We start from the raw sequence: 17505 nt of genomic DNA, 5'->3' as shown, positions 1-17505 counted from the left end.
TCGCCCTTGAGAACCAATCAACTCTGACTACTATAGAAAAGGCCAATGAAATTTGGCGAATGAAATTTGGATGCCAGGCTCCGCCCCCGGATGTCCGGTATAAAACGAAGCCGGCATGCAGGATTTCTTCTTACCTCTTGTTCTGAAGAGCATGAGAGCCTCTCACGACTGCAGCAGAAAACGATACGTGTTTGTGGCATAAGGGACACAACGTCTCGTTCCCTCCATTAGGGAACTGAGGTCACATACGTAACCAAGACGTTTAAGAATGACCTGTATAAATCATTTAATTGTGCTTTTGCGGTTTGGTCACATACAATTTGTTATCTTGAAACTTTCCCAAGCCAAACTGTATTTATTGTACTCATAAACAATGCACTGTCTAAATATGCTATTGATGACGTATTGTGGGATGGTTACGAAGCATTCTACATTCAATAAATAATAGATTTGTGGGTTATGGCATGGATGAGTGTGTGGTATCCCGGCCTGAATTTGTTTCCAAGGACGGCCCTGGTTTGAGAGAGAGATTTCTTCATAACGCCAGTTTGAAAATTATCTTAATGACAAAATGAGAAGTAAAGCAGAATAATGGGCTACAAGGATTAAACGCACTGCTGAATTTTGTTACATTTGTTTCAGGTAACAAGCGAACCATGAAGTGGTTTCACGACGTGGAGGACGCGCATAGTTGACACAAGCGCGCGCAGCAGATACACGAGCATACACGAGCATACACAAAGACACGCACGCACACAAAATCATAAAGAGAAAGAAGATGTCAACTGTTGATGAGTTTCACACCAGTGAGCAAACAGCACGGATCATGTGACCTTTTACACTTTCACTTTCATTTTTCAGACTGTTGATACTTAAATCAGGCTTCATCGCAATCTGTAAGGACGCGGGCAAGACTGAAGACATCAAAGTGGTTTAATATGTCTGAAGATATAAATCAAAAGAAATTCACTCCATTCGACAAAGGCATCAAACTGGTTTCAAAACCAAATGATATTGGTAAGTGTGCACCATTTAGACTGTACATTTAAACATAGGCCCATCCTTTTAGCAAGCCGTTTGCTAAAGTAGATTTAAACAAATAAGAAAGAGACAGTGACTTTTGCCGTTTACTCTTGTTAAATTTTAACTCTGTACCATAAACCTTTTGATAACAGAAAATTAAACAAATGTAAGCTATACATTTATGATGTATGTGTTTTACTTCAAGTTTATACTTCATATGTTAATTCTTTATGTCTTCAGCGTTATTATACATTCCTTTGTTCGGAGTTTAAATGAATATATTTAGTCGTAAAGAAGGGAGATATGTAGGAAAATCTTGCTCCGTGGCGTTTCTAGATTGTGGGTCACCCAAATCCAAGGCACCTCCCAACTGCAACATTTTGCGCTTGGTTTAATTTTTATAGATTTTTTTGAAAACACAAATAAAACATTATTTAACCACACTGAACTTTCCTAAATCCTGACCTTTTTGGATTGTTTTATAAAAAATATCAGCTTTATCATTACAAGATATCTGTCCAACAATGTATGCATGCCATGGTAAATGAAGAGAAATATATGCAAAGGAGGATGGCCATCATGGGTCATTAGATTTCCACCCCACACTCAATATAACCACAATCACATTTGTGAAACAGGACACAATATTAAACACTTCATGCGGACAAAATCTCCCCCCCCCCCTCTCTGCAAATATAATTAACAACACAAAAATGGGAAAACAACAGAAAATAAAAAAACATTAAACAAAAGACGATTAGACAATTTAGACAAATAAAAGCAAAACCGATCAATGTACATGACTCATTGAAATACTTAGGAATTGAAATTTTCAACTCTGGAGTGTTAGTGTAGGTTATTTCAAGACATTTGAACTTTGATGACTTCAAATAAAAAAAATATGATCAAAATCAAGGTCAATGAAGTTACCACATGGTTCCTCGCTGGTCTAGCCATTCCCCCCCAAAACGATTATACAGTTGAAAGAAAAAGTATGTGAACCCTTTGGGCTTACTTGGATTTCTTCATAAATTGGTCATAAAATGTGTTCTGATCTTCATCTAAGACACAACAATAGAGAAACACAGTCTGCTTAAACTAATACCGCACAAACATTATACGTTTTCATGTTTTTATTGAACACAACATGTAAACATTCATAGTGCAGGGTGGAAAAAGTATGTGAACCTTTGGGTTTAATAACTGGTTGACCCTCCTTTGGAAGCAATAACCTCAACCAAACGTTTCCTATAGTTGCAGATCAGACCTGCACAACGGTCAGGAGAAATTTTGGACCATTCCTCTTTAGAAAGTGTTTCAGTTCAGCAATATTCTTGGGATGTCTGGTGTGAATCGCTCTCTTGAGGTCATGCCACAGCATGTCAATCGGGTTGAGGTCAGGACTCTGACTGGGCCACGCCAGAAGGCATATTTTTTTCTGTTGAAGCCATTCTGTTGTTGATTTACTTCTATGCTTTGGGTCTATGTCCTGTTTCATCGTCCATCCTCTGTTAATTTTTCAGTTGGCGGACAGATGGTCTTAAGTTTTCCTGCAAAATGTCTTGATAAACTTTGGAATTCATTTTTCCATCGATGACAGTCGAAACAAGGCAGCAAATCAGCCCCCAACCATGATGCCCCCTCCACCATATTTCACAGTTGGGATGAGGTTTTGATGTTGGTGTGCTGTGCCTTTTGTTCTCCACACATAGCGTTGTGTGTTCTTTCTAAACAACTCAATTTTGGTTTCATCTGTCCACAGAATGTTTTGCCAGTAGTGCTGTGGAACATCCAGGTGCTCTTTTGCAAACTTCAAACGTGCTGCAATGTTTTTTTTGGACAGCAGTGGCTTCCTCCGTGGTGTCCTCCCATGAAGTCCATTCTTGTTTAATGTTTTCCTTATTGTAGATTTGTCAACAAAAATGTTAGCGTGTGCCAGAGATTTCTGTAAGTGTTTAGCTGACACTCTAGGATTCTTCTTCACCTCATTGATCATTCTGCGCTGTGCTCTTGCAGTCATCTTTACAGGACGACCACGCCTAGGGAGTGTAGCAACAGTGCTGAACTTTCTCCTTTTGTAGACAATCTGTCTTACCGTGGACACATGGACATCAAGGCTTTTAGATATACTTTTGTAGCCCTTTCCAGCTTTATGTAAGTCAACAATTCTTGATCGTAGGTCTTCTCAGAGGTCTTTTGTGCGAGGCATGGTTCACATCAGACAACACTTCTTCAGAACAGCAAACTCAAAACTGGTGTGTGTTTTTTTATTGGACAGGCCAGCTTTAATCAACACATCCAATCTCATCACATTGATTGGACCCCAGGTTGGCTGACTCCTGGCTCCAATTAGCTCTTGGAGAAGTTATTAGCCTAGGGTTTCACATACTTTTTCCACCCTGCAATATGAATGTTTATATGTTGTGTTCAATAAAAACATGAAAACGTATAATGTTTGTGCGGTATTAGTTTAAGCAGACTGTGTTTCTCTATTGTTGTGACTTAGATGAAGATCAGAACACATTTTATGACCAATTTATGAAGAAATCCAAGTAAGCCTAAAGGGTTCACATACTTTTTCTGTCAACTGTATGTTTAAAAATATAGGACAAATATATAAAATATAAATAAATGCATAAAACATAAATATACTTCATCAAATATTTATTTAGGAACATTTTTCTTTCACTAAAGATTTTACAAACTTAGAAACAATCTTTTATTTAGGAACACAAACACTCAAACCCGTGACAGTGAAGTGCAGATCTATTGAAAACAAACAATTTTGACACACAAATTGTATATATCTAATAAGAAGTGAAAGATAGAACCAAGTAGGCAAACTGCTGATGTCACTTATTTTAGCAATAATAAGGCCAAAATAAAAATAAACACAAATATATGCCATTTAGGTATAATATAAACGGTAATCAATTTAAGTTTCCTACTGGATGACTGTATAACGTAATACAAACCTATGACAACATCCAATGCATTTATAAATACGATTGCTTTATGTTATAAGGCATTATTATTAAAAGTATGACTTACTAGACGCGTCAGGCCTATGTCTAAAAATTTACACTTTGTCATTTAACTGAAAAGGTGTATATGATCAAATATGATCACACCACTTTTCAGCAACAGTGTTCAAATAATGTTTAGAAATCCACTGATCCGTGTTTCACAAATTCCGGAATTAAGCTGAAGTTTGAAACGCCCCGGCAACTTCTGATCCCAGCAAGCAATTTCGTCTAATTGCCGTCCAAACACAGCCCAGATGTCTACTCTGAAAGAAGGCAAGATTTGTGCTGTCAGTGAAATTCTAATTGGCGTCTTACCATATAACAAGAGTCATCAATTAGAACGACTTCATGTATACATCTAATAGACGGTGAATATGTGTCTAGGCTAAAACAAGATTAATTTGGGCTGTCAGTCAAAATCTAAAATAGACCGCTAACCATAACCTAAGAATAGACCAGTCATCAATTAGACAGCTTATAAACGACCACGTCTTCTAATTATTTTTATTCATCAAAAACAACTTAAACATCTTTATTAGGGAAAAGAACATTTAACAACTCATGAAAAAAAACATGAAAGAGACGAAATAAAATATTATTTATACAATATAGTTAAACTACATATCATAAATATCGAAAATTGCCAAAAAGCAACTTAAGATAACAAATATAAAGAACGACCAAATTAAAATTTAAAAACCTTAGCCATATTCTAAAATAATAAATATAATACAAATCAATGACGAAATTAAAAGGTTAAACCTTTTGTTTGTTTAAGAATTTTAACAAACAAACAGTGAACGGAAGGAAAATATGAATAGTTTTTAAATAAATGTATTTCTTCATCCTCGCCCATCTTCTCACCGGTGCTTGCTGGGAAGTTGATTGTCTCACCGGTGCTTGCTGGGAAGTTGATTGTCACATAATCTGCCAAATATGAAAAATAATTAAAATGCATGATAAAAATATTTTTTACTTTAATAACACTAATTAAAACTCGAGTCATTATCTTTAGCTTGGAGGCTATAGTGCTGTGCAACTTTTTTAAACGTTATTAATAATCGCATATTGTCTTCAAAATGCCATAAATTGCTTTATGTTTTACGTAAAGCATGCTAGATGGTCTTGTTGTTGAAACGTACTTTGCCAAAACAATGCTCACTTTTCTATATCATAATGATCTAAAAAATAAAATGTTTAAGCAAACCACAACATGGCTCCACACTTTTAGACACCGAAATGTTAGCGTTCCTACAGTCATGATAACAAATATTGTAGATAAATAATGAACACAAATCAAAAAGACAACACATACTTACAAGACACCATCAGGAATATCCGGTCACGCTTGCTGTTTTTCCGATAATCTCCACACTGCGAGTCCTACACAAAATACTGTCTCTCAATTCAAAGACAAGTTCTCGCGTGATCTGGTAACAGTGATCGCTACTAACTTCCAAGTCTCGCATTGCCAGAAGTCTAAGTAGGGTTACAGTTGTCATCTAGCGGTCAAGAATTGTAATTGCATTTATGTTTAATTTATTAAAAGGAAAGAAAAATAATATCCTAGAATATGTATGAATGTTATGTGACAGCAAATATAATACAAATGATGTAATGAATGTTTACTTGCATTTGATGATGTCATAACAAACAATTTTAACACTTTTTGGCTACTCTCGTCTGAATCAGGGCTAAACCAAGTTGAAATTAGACTTGATTTCGCTGTGTGGACTAAAAGCAAACTGCACATAGCCCATCCAATTCAGGGCTAAATCCTGAATACAGATCAACAATGTAATGAAAAGACACCACATCTTACTGATATTTTTAAAATATATAAAACATGATAAGATATATCAACAATATCTGCGCAAACTGGCCAAAGAACGAGAATGAACCAGTTATCACTATACGTGGGCTACACATAGCCGGTCTGGAGCTGAATCATGGCTATCCACAAAACACGTCAAAGAAATTAAACTCAAAGTCTTAAACACTGTTGGTTTTGTTTACATGATGAAATACCATACATCATACAAGCAAAAACAACATGTAAATTCAAGGTTATTTGGGCCAAAAGTTGGGTTACTTTTTATAGACAGCCATATACTGCCTATACTTAACAGAGACGTTGAAATGACGGCTATTGCTTTCTGGGATTGGTCACATGCCATGATGTAACTATTTGTCACGTAGTCTCTGTTGATTGACTGGGAGACATTGGCTGTGTCTCATTTCGTAAGGTAGAGTCCTCCAAAGGTCTCATTCGAAGGCTGCTATGTCATCGAAGTTGTCTCGTTTCATAAAATCAGGTGGGACTCTCTGAAGGCAACCTTCAAATGCAACCTTCTTTGAAAGGAATTGGAGGATACATGAGCTGTATCCTTCGTTGCTAGAGATAACCCACAATTCTTTACGTTGGCCAATGTCTGTTATTTGAATAAACGGCAACAGCTGCACATTCAAACAAATATGTGGTGTCTAGATGGTAACAGTTTACAATTTGTGTCACGTTTTTTTAATCTTAGCAGGCATATGTGGTAAATAGATTTACAAGTGTTTAGTGATTTTTAAACGTTTTGAAACAGTAAGGAAAAACTTGTATATTTTTTTAACTCTTTTGCATTGTTTAGGATAGAAAGTAACCAACTTTTTACCTCTTAAATCAAATATACATCATTTGAATTAATTTGACAGATGTGCGAGTGCAACATGTTGTCATAGCAACTTGGTACTTCCTGTTTGCTTTTTTGCCAGTATGTCTTACACAGGATATCTAGTTTATTTCTAAGTTGAGAATCCTCCGTATACCACATCCTTTAGAGGATGATACCTATGCAGGACACAAGGACGCAGCATTACCAAACGAGACACAGCTATTATTTGCTTACACAAGCTCAGAGAGGCATGGAAATGCCTTTGTGATTGATCAGTTGAATCACCAAATATGGTAACTTGGCCAATAAAGCGTCAGCTCCTTTAAGAATACATGACATGCTCTTTGTGAAGTCTGCCGTTTTTAAGTTGTTGACGGCTGAATCCGAAATGGCATACCTCGCTACTATATAGCAAACTGAAGAGGTTCAATAAAAGGAAGGAAGGAGACGGGAACAGGCAAACATTTAAACATTTAATCAAAATAATAACAAAGAAAAAGACAGCCGGCAGCCCCTCACGGACGACTGCCAGGGAATAAAACATAAATACAAACATAAATACAAACATAAACACGTTCGGGCCCGGTCCTCTCTCTTCGATGGTCCGGTCGCTCGTTCTCTTACATGCTCCCGATCTCCTACGTGATTCGAGACCGGTGCGCGCACAGCTGGCGCTCATTAACAGTTACTCACCGGTCTCGAACCACTGTCTCGCCCCGCCTACTCCACTACACAAACATTTAAACATTAAATCTAATTATAACAAAGTAAAAGACAGCCGGCAGCCCCTCACGGACAACTGCCGGCGAATAACACAATACATAAACACAAACCACGACTAAAACCCAGGCCAGGTCCTCTCTCGTCAGCAGTCCCGTTGCTCGTCCTCTTATGCTCCTAATCTCCGCCGTGAAATATGCGGGACCCGCCTCACGGCTCTCATCACGTCTTCCTGACCACATCCCCCATTGCCCCTTATAGGCCGGGGTTTACCACCGAGACTGTACCTACTTCCCCCCCGGGGAGCCGAGAGGCGTAATGACCAAACGCCTGCTGCCTGTGTGCCACGCTCTCCATGGAACTCGACTCTGTAGCCAGTGCTGGAGCGGTCTCATGTGCATCAACCAAAAAGGGGTATCACCACCGCTGAGGATGGCATGTGTCCCAGGATTCTCTGAAATTGTTTCAGGGGGACTGCTGACTGCTTGAAATGTTTCAGGCAGTTCAACACTGACTGACACGCTCTGTAGGTAGATGCACTGTCATGGTGACAGAGTTGAGTTCCATACCGAGAAAGAGGATGCTCTGCACCCAATCGATGAAGGTGCTGGAGCACTAGGTCCATGTGTGTACATAACAGATCTCGAGAGTGTGCCAAGATAAGCCAATTATCGAGATAGTTTAGTATCCGCACACCTCTCTCCCTGAGGGGAGTAAGGGCGGATTCAACAATCTTCTAAAAGACTCTCGGGGACAGGGACAGACTGAAAGGGAGGACTCTGTACTGATATGCCTGACCCTCAAAAGCGAACCGTAGGAACGGTCGATGATGAGGGAGAATCGAGATATGAAAGTATGCGTCCTTCAGGTCGATTGCCATGAACCAATCGTGAAATCTGATAGATGCCAGGATGCACCCCTGCATGAGCATCCTGAACGGCACTAAGTGCAGGTGCTTGTTCAGGGTACACAGATGGGGCACATTCCCTCGTCTTTTTTTGGGGGCGATGATGTACGGGCGGTAAAACCCGTTGAACATATCGGCTAGAGGGACGGGCCCGATTACCTTCGTGGCGACCTTGGCCAGTAGTAGAGGAGCATCCCTGCCCCTGATCAAAGTTGAGATGATGCCCTTGAGAGTTTAAAGAGCTCTCAAGGGCGAATCCCATCTGTCGGTTAGACACAACGTCTTGTTCCCTCCATTAGGGAACTGAGGTTACATCCGTAACCAAGACGTTTACAAAGAAATCCACGGTGAAATTAAGCAAACAAACACTCAATGTTTCACCCACGAGACCTGTAACATCTTTAATAATTAACCTTAACCACGCAGTTTTAATATCAGAATCCAAAGGAAGCGACTGTGTTCTTCCACAACCAGGCGCTGCACAATATGTTGCATGTGTGTTAAATAACAATAACAGTGAAATAAGTCCTCACTTTTGAACATATGACACAGGGTATGCCACTCTCGAGAGTCTCTCCCTAAAGTGACAGGGTTTTCAGATATTCAAGACAGGAAGAAAATAAACCTTAAAGGAGGCATGATATAAAATCACAATTTTAACCCGAGCATTTGTTATATAAGAGAAAATTGTATTCACTCAAACATTATGTAATTGTCAGAACTGAAAACGCCCTTGTTACTGAGATTACATCTGTTATTGACACCAGGTCTAGTGAACGTCCAGGTTGTGGAATGCACCTCTAGGTCGAAAACCGCCGCCACAGAAAAATATCAACCACTACTTCTCTAGCCGCCTATGGGGGCTCTTTCTGCATTTGGCAGAAACTTTTATCCAAAGCGACTTACATTGCATTGTACTATACATTTGCTTCTGACTATGTGTAATCCACTAGGATCGAACTCATGACCTTGGTGTTGCTTGTGCCATGCTCTAAACACTGAGCCACAGGAAAGCACAATATTACCTACATTATTATTAGTGGGATGTACATTAGCTACCTACTGTATGTGAGCCTTTTCAAACTAATTATGAGTGGGATGCATTTTAGGTTTACTTACGTAACTTTTCTGATGGGGCCCTCATTGGTGGCCAATATACAAAGCATGTAAATGGCCATTATTTGCCTTGGCAATGAGTTATACACGTAAACCCAACTATAAATTGTATGAGCGGCACAGTCCTTCCCAATGATGTGCATTTAGCTACCTATTTGAGCCCTGTCAAACAAGTTATGAGTAGGATACATTTCTGGAGAGCCAGTTTTGGGTGTACATCCGTAACTTCTGATGGGGGCCTCAAAGGTTGTCAAATACAAAATCTGTAAATGACCACTTTTTCCTTGGCAATGATTTATAAAGCTTAAACCAACAGGATGACAAAATCCTTCACAATGATTTAAATTAAACTCATCGATGTTCTCCAGAAACTTGAAAACGATATGCACATTAGCCACCTATGTGGGTTTCGTTAAACAAGTTATGATTGGGATGCATTTAAAAAAAACCAGAATGTTGATTACAAATTGACACAATAATACAATAGCTACATATAAACTAAACTACTGATATGTAGCTTGCTACACATTACAGCGGTAAATCCTTTTATGGCACGTATTTGTAAAGTTTCATTTTTCTATCGTAACCCAAATGGCAACCATCATGCTTTGTTGATAAATATGTACGGCATTTCACATAAGAAGCACACCAAAGCTCTTAATTTAAGTTACAATCATAAATGTGCATGAAAAGCATAATACGCATCTAAATAAAGTTTTCTTACACCTATAACTTCTTTGATTGGGACTGAATAGGTAGCAAATGGATGATGATGTACATTAAAGCTAATGAATGTGCTTGAAAAGCCTAAAAACGCTGTGTTCATTAGCTACCTATGTGGACCCCGTCAAATAAGTTACGACTTGCACTTCCTGTGACTCAGCAAATTCACAGGAAATCCCACTCGCCACCTAATCCACAGGGGTCTCATAGTCTTCTTTTGGACAATACTGTAAAATGGTCCATTTTAAATGGGATAGGTTGCAGGTTGCCTGCGAAGGCCCCAGGAGCCCGAAACTTTACAGAAAGTAAGGAACCTTTAGATCTAAATGGGGCCATATGACTTCAAAGGCTCAGTGAGGCATTTACTTTCCAAGGGGATATCGATCTCGGGAAGCGTCTAGAGCCGCGGAACTCGAGATCCCGATTGGGGAGCACCTGGCGATGGACTGTGCAACATTTTGACCCCTTTTTTCTATAGTGTACATTTGCCACCTTTTTGTAGGCTGCCAGTGTCTTTTTGGATAAACTGAGTAGTCAACAAGGTCTCATTGTCACAGAACTCTAGAACCTGATCCAGGGACCCCTGACCAGACACATACGGCAATTTTGTGAAGTTCGGACCTTTCTGTACCAGTGTCGAATACTAGCTTGTGAAAATAAATGGGATAGATTGACAATGTCAGCGGCTCCTGTGCGGCCCAAGGAGGCCCCAGGAGCCTCCTTGGGCCGCAAAAAAAAATACATAAAGAAGATACTGAAATAGAAGGTTTTGGCAAAGTAGTTATGATTAATGTGTCATTTTAAAGCAACTGAAAGCCATTAAATGGTCACATGTAATTTTAAGTTAGGCTTACTATTCATGTACACAAATTTCCCACCTCTTTTCATGTCACCCAAGCACAATTTGTAATCTAACATATTTTAATATGCAGTTTCTTTTATGTGTATAAATAAATATCAATGCAATCTGATGGGTATTAATACCTTTTTACAACGTAGCTCATTCATGTGAATATCTATTTCAAACTATCTCATTCGTATGTCCTGTTATGATTTGACTTATCCCCTGTGACATTAGGTTTAGGGTCGTGGTTAGGGTAGCTATTTAACAATTGAAGATAGGCATACTGAGAGTTGAATATAAAGCATTATATTTCACATTTAAATGGAGTTTAAAGAGCTTTGTAAAACTTTCAGATGAATATGATGATGATCCGAGTGTTTTAAGGGCTGAGCTATCCTGTGGTCACGTTACAGATCCAGAGACACTGACTAACTGTTGCAAGGCTCAACTGGACAAGGTGAGTTAATGTGAATTTAATTTGTTGATTTCTACATGAAAATATTTCTAATACCATAAGAGTGCAATGAAGATTTGATTTTTAATTTCAGGGACGGACTGAATTCAAATGTCCTCTGTGCGTGAAAGAATGGCCATATAATGAAGTGCGAAAATTGGCAAAACTCACAGTTGATGAGCAATCCAGTTTTGAGGAAAAGCTTGGGACAAACACTGTTAAAATCTTATTGGACTTTAGGGATGTAAGTCTGCATTTTGCTTTAATTCCGTTTATTATAGTACTTAAAATATATAAAATTGTATTGAGATTTCAAGGCAAAGATGGAACAGATCCTACAGATTTTTCAGATAGAGATTCAGTATTAATATGGGGTTATGTCAGTGACTGAGCATATTGATGTGGGGGGTGTTGTGCAGTGGAGAATACTTCATAAGATATTAATGTTTAAGATGGGTCAGGTATGAGAATCAGATTTTCTGACAGTGCATCTTTGTCTTTTCACTCTGGGTATTCAGTGTCCAGGCTGTAGCACTTTAATCGAAAGGTCGGATAATTCCAATCTCTGTGTGTTGTGCTCAGTTTGCACAGCGACTAACAAAAAAACATATGAATTCTGTTGGAGGTGTATGAGAGAGTGGAAAGGACCTCAAACTCATGCTGAACATTGTGGAAATGAAGGATGTTGCATTGATGAGAAACTGCTGAAAGAGTGCCCAATGATTACTTTACAATATTTTGAACAAGATTTTTTTGATGCAGTTGTGAAGTGTCCAAAACTCAGAAAATGCCCATATTGTGACACAATGATTGAACATGCTAATGAAGGATGTAATAACATGCCATGCCCAGATTGTAACACAGAGTTTTGCTTTATTTGTTTAAATCCTGCACATGACTATGACTATGAATGTCCATGTACACTCGCACCAAAGCAGATAAAAACCGTATTGTAGCAGTGGTAACTATTTTAAGAGTTAATTGAAAGGCTGTCTTCCTTTTTTTTTTTTTCACAAAAAATACAGATAATTATTTACTATTTGTTTCTTTCGAGATTTTGAAATTTTTTAATTTGAACATCATACAACATTATTACACTGGTCCATCTTGTAAACTATTGAGTTAATGATTTTTTTCTTCATGATTATGTCCATAATAAAAAAATGCTTGGATTGCATAACCTAACTATGAAATAAAGAGTTGATGTAACCACATATTTTGTTATGGAGTGTATCTTCCCTGTTTTTAAACTGAAACTTTAAAGCTTTTTGTTTTTTATTCTCTTTGTGACTTGTGTTTGTGGATTTTCGCTTTCCTCTACTGTACACACAGCAACATTGTGAAAGTCACCTATATGACAGATACGGTCACCCACACTCAAAATGTGACTTCTGCATTTAACCCAACCAATGAGTAATGAACATGCGTTGTCATGGTTCTGCCCCATTTTATCTTGATTTTCTTGATCTAGTGGCAGAATCATGACAGAACCTCTTGTTTTATGTGGAGAAAAGCATTATGGCCCTTTTGACCTTCCATACAGTCTTCGGTCTTGTCTCAGTTCCCGCCTTCTCGTTCCCTCATTAGCAATTGTTGATGATTTGATGCCCCGCACCTGCTCCCTCTTGATTTGTTCACCTATAAAGTGCCCTCATGTCTATTATCCTGTGCTCGTTCGTTTTGCGTGTTTGCTTGTTTGCCATGCCCTGTCATGACTCTGGGTTTTGTGTGTCCGTTTTTGTACTTGTGTGGCATTGTTTTGTGTTTGTGTCGACACGTGGGGAGTTGTCTGACAGCTTGCCGCGTGTTCGGTATGCGCGTCACTAGCCCCGCCCTCATGTCTCCCTCACTGGGTTTCCCTCACTCATCTCTGATCACCCTGACACCTGTAGCGAGTTTCGCCAGCGCTTCACGCCCGCGGGTTGCGCTGCGCAGCTGCTGCTCATTTCTATCATGATAGGTTTCCCTATTTATTCCCTCGTGTCTCGCTGTTCTTTGTCAGTCCGTTGAATGTGTTTGCTCACAGTCCTAGAAGCTGACTCCTTGTCTTGTCTAGTCCTGTTGTCTTCCCTAGCATATCGCTCTGCTCTAAACTCTAGTTGTTCTTTCCTATGCCTAGTTGGTTCAATTATCTAGATTCTTGTCCTGTTATTTTTTGGGTTGAACCTATCTACCTATAGTTCCCGCCGGCGCTCCAGTTTTCCCCGTGACGCCTTCTCCAAGGAGTTCCGCCATCTGTCCACGGGATCCACGCAAGCCACTCCAGCTAAAGACTTCTCTGTGATACCTTGCCTATCGTGGGACCTGCTTTGAGCGCCTCATCACAGCTGTCGTCTAGATCCCGGGTCTCTGGGTGTGACTCTCTCCTAGGCTGTTGACGCGGTCGCTTGGCGGTCTCTTCTATTGGGCTCTGGTTTATACCCTGTTTAATAAACGCTTGTATCCTCACCGCATTTGGGTCTCACCTCGTTCTTGATCATGACAGAACGGACTGACCAAACTCGAGTCCCAGCGGAGGAGGATTCCGTCCGGATGGCCATCCGGCAGCAGGGGGTCTTATTAGGACAACAAGCTACACGCCTAACTGCCACTACCCAGGGGATGGAATTCTTGTCTGGTCAGATGACGGAGTTACGCACCGCCCTGCACGAGATCCAGGGGACCATCGCCAGCGGCCAGGTGTCAACCACCCCTTCTCTCCCCAGAGCCTCGGAATCAGAGCCACATACCCATCTACCCCCCCCTTATGATGGGACACCGAACGCCTGCCGTCCTTTCCTGGCCCAGTGCGGACTCGTATTCACCATGCAGAACCGCCGCTATGCCCAGGAGGACATCAAGATAGCGTTCGTGTTAAATCTCCTCACCGGACAGGCCCGCGACTGGGGAATTGCCGTCTGGGAGGCTGGCGCTCCTTGCTGCTCATCCTTTGAGGCCTTTAAGACTGAGATGACCCGTCTCTTCGACCGATCTGCCCAAGGGGATGAGGCGGCTTCCCAACTCTCTCGTCTTACCCAAGGAAGATCGTCGATCACCAACTATTCGATCCGGTTCCAGACCTTGGCGGCAGCCTGTGGCTGGAATGCCCCTGCCCTGCGGGCTCGATTCATGGAGGGACTCCATTCCTCGATCGCAGACGAGATCGCCACTCTTGACCTTCCTGAGGATTTGGAGGATCTTACCAACCTGTGCCTTCGAGTGGAGAATCGACTCAAGCGTCGTTGTCTCAGACAACACTCGCCACCCTCTTGGCGACTCCGTGACACCCCATTGCCACAGACTGCACCGACTTCCTCCAAGGAACCCGAACCCATGCAGCTTGGGCGAACCCGCCTCACACCTGAGCAGAGGGAGCACCGAATCATGCGTGGGTTATGCCTATACTGTGGAGGTCCAGGACATCAAGCCATCCAGTGCCCGGTAAAAGCACGCGCCCACCCGTAGTTTGGGGAATCCGTGTGGGCGCCATCCCTACTTCCTCCCCGACCTCTCGCACCGTCTTGGACTTTCGCCTCTCTTTTGGGGGTCAGGACCACAACGGACAGGCCCTCCTGGATTCAGGAGCCGAGGGCAACTTCCTGGATGCCTCCACAGCTCGTCGATGGGGGATCCCTCTTCTGTCGTTGCCCCAACCCATCCCGGTCTGGACGCTGGCGGGTCCATCCTTTGCCACTATCACTCACGTCACTCCCCACGTAAGACTCTTCCTTTCTGGTAACCACTGTGAGATGATTGAGCTGTACATTCTTGAGTCCCCCAAGACACCAATCATCTTGGGGCACCCATGGCTGTCACAGCACAATCCTCACGTGGATTGGGCTAACAGTTCTATCCTGGCCTGGAGCCCATTTTGCCATGCATCATGTCTTGGTCCTGCCCTGTCTCCTGTCTCTGTCTCTCCTGTCTTGCAGGTTCAGACGTCCGACATTTCCGGTGTCCCGGAGGGATACCACGATCTGCGCTCGGTCTTCAGCAAGGCGCGCGCCTCCTCTCTGCCTCCGCATCGCCCCTACGACTGCGCCATTGACCTCCTACCAGGCACTTCTCCGCCTAAGGGTCGACTCTATTCCCTTTCCGCTCCCGAGAGAGAGGCCATGGATAAGTATGTTCGTGAATCACTTCAGTCTGGGCTCATCCGTTACTCCTCCTCGCCGGCCGGGGCAGGCTTCTTCTTTGTCAAGAAGAAGGATGGCTCCCTGCGTCCCTGTATCGACTATCGAGGGTTGAATGAGATTCCGGTTAGAAACAAATACCCCTTACCACTCATGTCAACTGCTTTTGAATTGTTGCAGGGAGCCAAGGTCTTTACAAAACTAGACCTCCGCAATGCTTACCACCTCGTCCGCATTCGTGAGGGGGACGAGTGGAAGACGGCCTTCAATACACCATCGGGACATTACGAGTATTTGGTTCTTCCTTTTGGCCTGACCAATGCTCCGGCCGTTTTCCAGGGCCTAGTCAACGATGTGTTGGGTGACATGATCAATCGTTTTGTTTTTGTGTACTTGGATGACATTTTGATCTTCTCCCCCTCTCTCCAGGTACACACCCAGCACGTTCGTCAGGTCCTCCAGCGTCTTCTCGAAAACCAACTTTTCGTCAAGGCGGAGAAGTGCGAATTCCACGCCGATTCGGTTTCGTTCCTTGGTTACATAATCTCTCCTAGAGGCATTGAGCCTGATCCAGCCAAGATCAGGGCCGTCGCTGAATGGCCTGTTCCTGAATCTCGCAAGGCCCTGCAGCGGTTCCTGGGGTTCGCCAACTTCTACCGGCGATTCATCCGGGGTTTCAGCCAGGTGGCTGTACCGCTCACCGCACTTACCTCCCCGAAAGTTCCGTTCAAGTGGAATCCTCAAGCACAGGTAGCCTTTGACAATCTCAAGTCCCGGTTTGTCTCTGCACCTGTGCTCTGTCTTCCAGATCCGGAACGCCAATTCATTGTCGAGGTAGACGCGTCTGATGCCGGGGTAGGTGCGGTTCTGTCCCAGCGAACGGTTAACGACGGGAAGGTGCATCCATGCGCCTACTTCTCCCGCCGCCTCAGCCCTGCAGAACGGAACTACGACATCGGTAACAGGGAGCTGTTGGCGGTTCGACTAGCTCTGGGGGAGTGGCATCACTGGTTGGAGGGGTCAGCGCAGCCCTTCTTGGTCTGGACGGACCACAAGAACCTAGAGTACATCCGTTCAGCCAAAAGGTTAAACTCACGACAGGCTCGGTGGGCTCTATTCTTTGGTCGGTTCACCTTCACCCTCTCGTACCGGCCCGGCTCAAAGAATGTCAAGCCTGATGCCCTCTCTCGCCTGTTTGAGATACCCGGGAGGGAGCCTGCTACGGAGACCATCCTCCCTAAGGGGAGGGTAGTCGGAGCTCTCACCTGGGGAATCGAGCGAGGAGTAGAGGAGGCCGGACGGGGTGTGCAAGTTCCACGGGGATGCCCGCCTGGTCGTCTGTTCGTCCCGGCTGCGCTGCGCCCTGAAGTTCTTCAGTGGAGTCATTCCTCCAGGTTCGTCAACCATCCAGGCAATCGGGGTACCCTGGCTACGGTGCGTCAGAGGTATTGGTGGCCGTCACTGGCCAAAGACGTCGGGCAGTTCGTGTTGGCGTGCTCAGTCTGTGCTCAGAACAAGCCTTCTCATCGTCCTCCTGCTGGTCTGCTTCGCCCCCTGCCCATTCCCTCCCGCCCCTGGTCCCACATCGCCTTGGACTTTGTGACCGGCCTTCCTCCCTCTGGTGGTAACACCGTCGTGTTGACAGTGGTGGATCGCTTCTCCAAAGCAGTCCATTTCGTTCCTCTGCCCAAGCTTCCCTCCGCCCGGGAGACCGCTCAACTGATGGTGGATCACGTCTTCCGTCTCCATGGGTTACCAGTGGACGTGGTATCCGACAGGGGTCCTCAGTTTACTTCCCGGTTCTGGAAAGAATTCTGCAAGCAAATTGGTGCCACTGCTAGCCTCTCTTCCGGATTTCATCCACAGACCAATGGACAATGTGAGCGCGCCAACCAGGATCTCGGTCGGAGACTCCGCTGC

The 17505-nt window shown here is 42.9% G+C and overlaps 1 protein-coding gene and 1 long non-coding RNA gene across 4 annotated transcripts; one reads left to right on the top strand and one right to left on the bottom strand.

Annotated features, from left to right (window-relative positions):
- The first annotated feature begins 824 nt into the window (after positions 1 to 824).
- On the top strand, positions 825 to 12687 carry LOC130424803 (uncharacterized protein DDB_G0292642-like). Of its 3 annotated transcripts, none has more exons than XM_056750730.1 (4): positions 825 to 1017; positions 11433 to 11476; positions 11568 to 11717; positions 11992 to 12687. In XM_056750730.1, the coding sequence occupies exons 1-4, from the start codon at positions 939 to 941 to the stop codon at positions 12427 to 12429; spliced, it is 711 nt and encodes a 236-aa protein (XP_056606708.1). In that variant the 5' UTR covers positions 825 to 938; the 3' UTR covers positions 12430 to 12687. The 3 variants fall into 3 exon arrangements, with proteins under 3 accessions (XP_056606708.1, XP_056606709.1, XP_056606707.1); XM_056750731.1 differs by having other exon boundaries at positions 11373 to 11476; positions 12099 to 12687; XM_056750729.1 differs by having other exon boundaries at positions 11373 to 11476.
- On the bottom strand, positions 3885 to 5461 carry LOC130424804 (uncharacterized). The gene is made up of 3 exons (XR_008906981.1): positions 5365 to 5461; positions 4914 to 4976; positions 3885 to 4312 (listed from the first exon to the last, which is right to left on the bottom strand). It is a non-coding gene; the product is annotated as an uncharacterized LOC130424804 (long non-coding RNA).
- Positions 12688 to 17505: the final 4818 nt, after the last annotated feature.

The sequence above is a fragment of the Triplophysa dalaica genome, chromosome 6 (assembly GCF_015846415.1).
Source record: "Triplophysa dalaica isolate WHDGS20190420 chromosome 6, ASM1584641v1, whole genome shotgun sequence".
Classification (NCBI taxonomy): domain Eukaryota; kingdom Metazoa; phylum Chordata; class Actinopteri; order Cypriniformes; family Nemacheilidae; genus Triplophysa; species Triplophysa dalaica.
The sequence above is the reverse complement of the archived record's forward strand: the minus strand, read 5'-3'. Positions and strand labels throughout refer to the sequence as shown.